General features: G+C 43.0%; 1 protein-coding gene across 1 annotated transcript; it reads right to left on the reverse strand.

Annotated features, from left to right (window-relative positions):
- Window positions 1–307: 307 nt before the first annotated feature.
- On the reverse strand, window positions 308–1243 carry LOC140522641 (taste receptor type 2 member 7-like). The gene has a single exon (XM_072637984.1). It carries the CDS (start codon window positions 1241–1243, stop codon window positions 308–310), a length of 936 nt encoding a protein of 311 aa, XP_072494085.1.
- Between the last annotated feature and the right edge of the window lie 525 nt (window positions 1244–1768).

A 1768-nucleotide genomic window follows, 5' to 3' on the forward strand; every position in this document is an offset into this window, starting at 1 on the left:
CTGAGCCTTCTCTAGAACTCATTGTTCTCGTCTGTAAAATGAGTGGTTTGGGCTAATGACCTCTGTTATTCTTTATGACTCAATTCCTATGATCCTATGCCCCCCCAATGTGATCATGTAACAACAAGCATTTCAAACTTTGTCCAAGGAATCACAAAACTACTCGTGTTGCCCAGAATAAACTCTGTATTAGATGGTTTCTGCAATCAGTGATGCTCCATTGAATGGAGAAATGGAGAAGTTAGAAAAATATTCCATACTGATTTCTTGGTGTGCCGAAGGTTCCAAGTTTCCTAAACTGTTCAAGCTAGGGCTTTCCTCTTCTGAGGCAAAACAGGGTTTGCTGCCACACCCAGAGGGAGGCCTGCCTCAGCTTGCTATTTCCCAGAATCAAGATGAAAGAGTGTCCTGAGGGATAGAAGCCTGCTATGGCAACTCCCAGCACTTTTTCCAGCCTTTGCTCCAGCCTAGAGGTAGAGAAGGTTAAGGAAATGCCAAAGTAGTAGAGTACAGTGAAGAAGAGGACAGATACCATCCATCTTATAACTCTTATATGAGCCTCTGTGCTGGGATCCCTGGAGCCTGTGGCATTGAGATTCATCTGTGAGGTGTGTCTCCACAGGGACAAGATCAGCAAGAAACGGGAGATCAGAGATATAGTGGAGAGGATTAAAGGCCCAAAGTAGAGGAAAATGTGGACAATTATGATTTGACTCATCCTCATTTGCAAAGGCCCTGTGTGATTTCTTTCCTCCTTTATTTCTGTGCTCCTGATGAAGTCATCCTTGAATTCCTCCATCAGCAGAAGACTCAGGAACAAGAACGATACCAAGGACCCTAGCAAGATAATAAGAACCACCATAGTAATTCTCCACTTGAGCCAGAGGAAGAGGGAGTGGGAGAAGTGGGCAATTTTCAGGAAGTAGAAGACATTGAGGAAGGTGACAAAGGAAGCACTGAAGTAGCTGGCAGTGATCCACAAGTACCCAAGAATCTGCGTGTTTTCAATGTTATCACAGCTGTCCATGTAGAGGACCCTTATCATTCCATCAACTAGCATGATCCATAACAGTAAGATTCTTGAGAAAGCCAGACTCATGAGGATGAAATCTACCAAAGATAGCTTCCTGCTCTTTGCCCAGTATATGCAGTTCACCAGGCCAATGAATCCATTGATCCCAGTCCCTATCATAGTTTCCCCAGCAACAATGGTCAAACATATTTTCTGTGGTACACCTCGCATTCCTGCAGAGTCAGCTGGGCACAGTGAACAAATCAGCTGGCTCTAGAATTAGAGAACCTGTATTCAAATCCCAGCTCTGATACTTGGTAACTCTGAGGCCTTGAACAAATCATTTCTGTGTCTTAATCTCAATTTTTTCATCTGCAAATTGAGAGTCTTGGCATGTATGGTTTTCGGGATCCTTTCCAACTCCAGATTTATGATGAATATAGGCCCATTTTAGAATATCTCATCTGGTTTCCATTTTTTCATTACCTTTGATCCTAACTGATCCCCCATGTAAAGTTCAAGTATTCTTGGTCCTGACGTGGGATGGTACTTCTGCTTGTGACTCACTCTAGTTTCTTCCAAACTTTCTGGATTATAGTTTTCAGATTGGACACATTCAACTTTAGTCTGAGACCATTGCCAAAGAGTGTGATTTCCCTGCTGCAATGATGGCACAGAGGCTGTGCTACTATTTGCTGAAATGCAAATTAGGCAGATTATCTTTCAGTGGTTGGCACGATTTTCCTAAGGCTAACT

The sequence above is a fragment of the Notamacropus eugenii genome, chromosome 2 (assembly GCF_028372415.1).
Source record: "Notamacropus eugenii isolate mMacEug1 chromosome 2, mMacEug1.pri_v2, whole genome shotgun sequence".
NCBI classification, from domain to species: domain Eukaryota; kingdom Metazoa; phylum Chordata; class Mammalia; order Diprotodontia; family Macropodidae; genus Notamacropus; species Notamacropus eugenii.

What these genes read in the sequence shown, in the direction of transcription:
- LOC140522641 (XM_072637984.1), bottom strand. Translation starts at nt 1,243, where the DNA reads ATGCGAGGTGTACCACAGAAAATATGTTTGACCATTGTTGCTGGGGAA.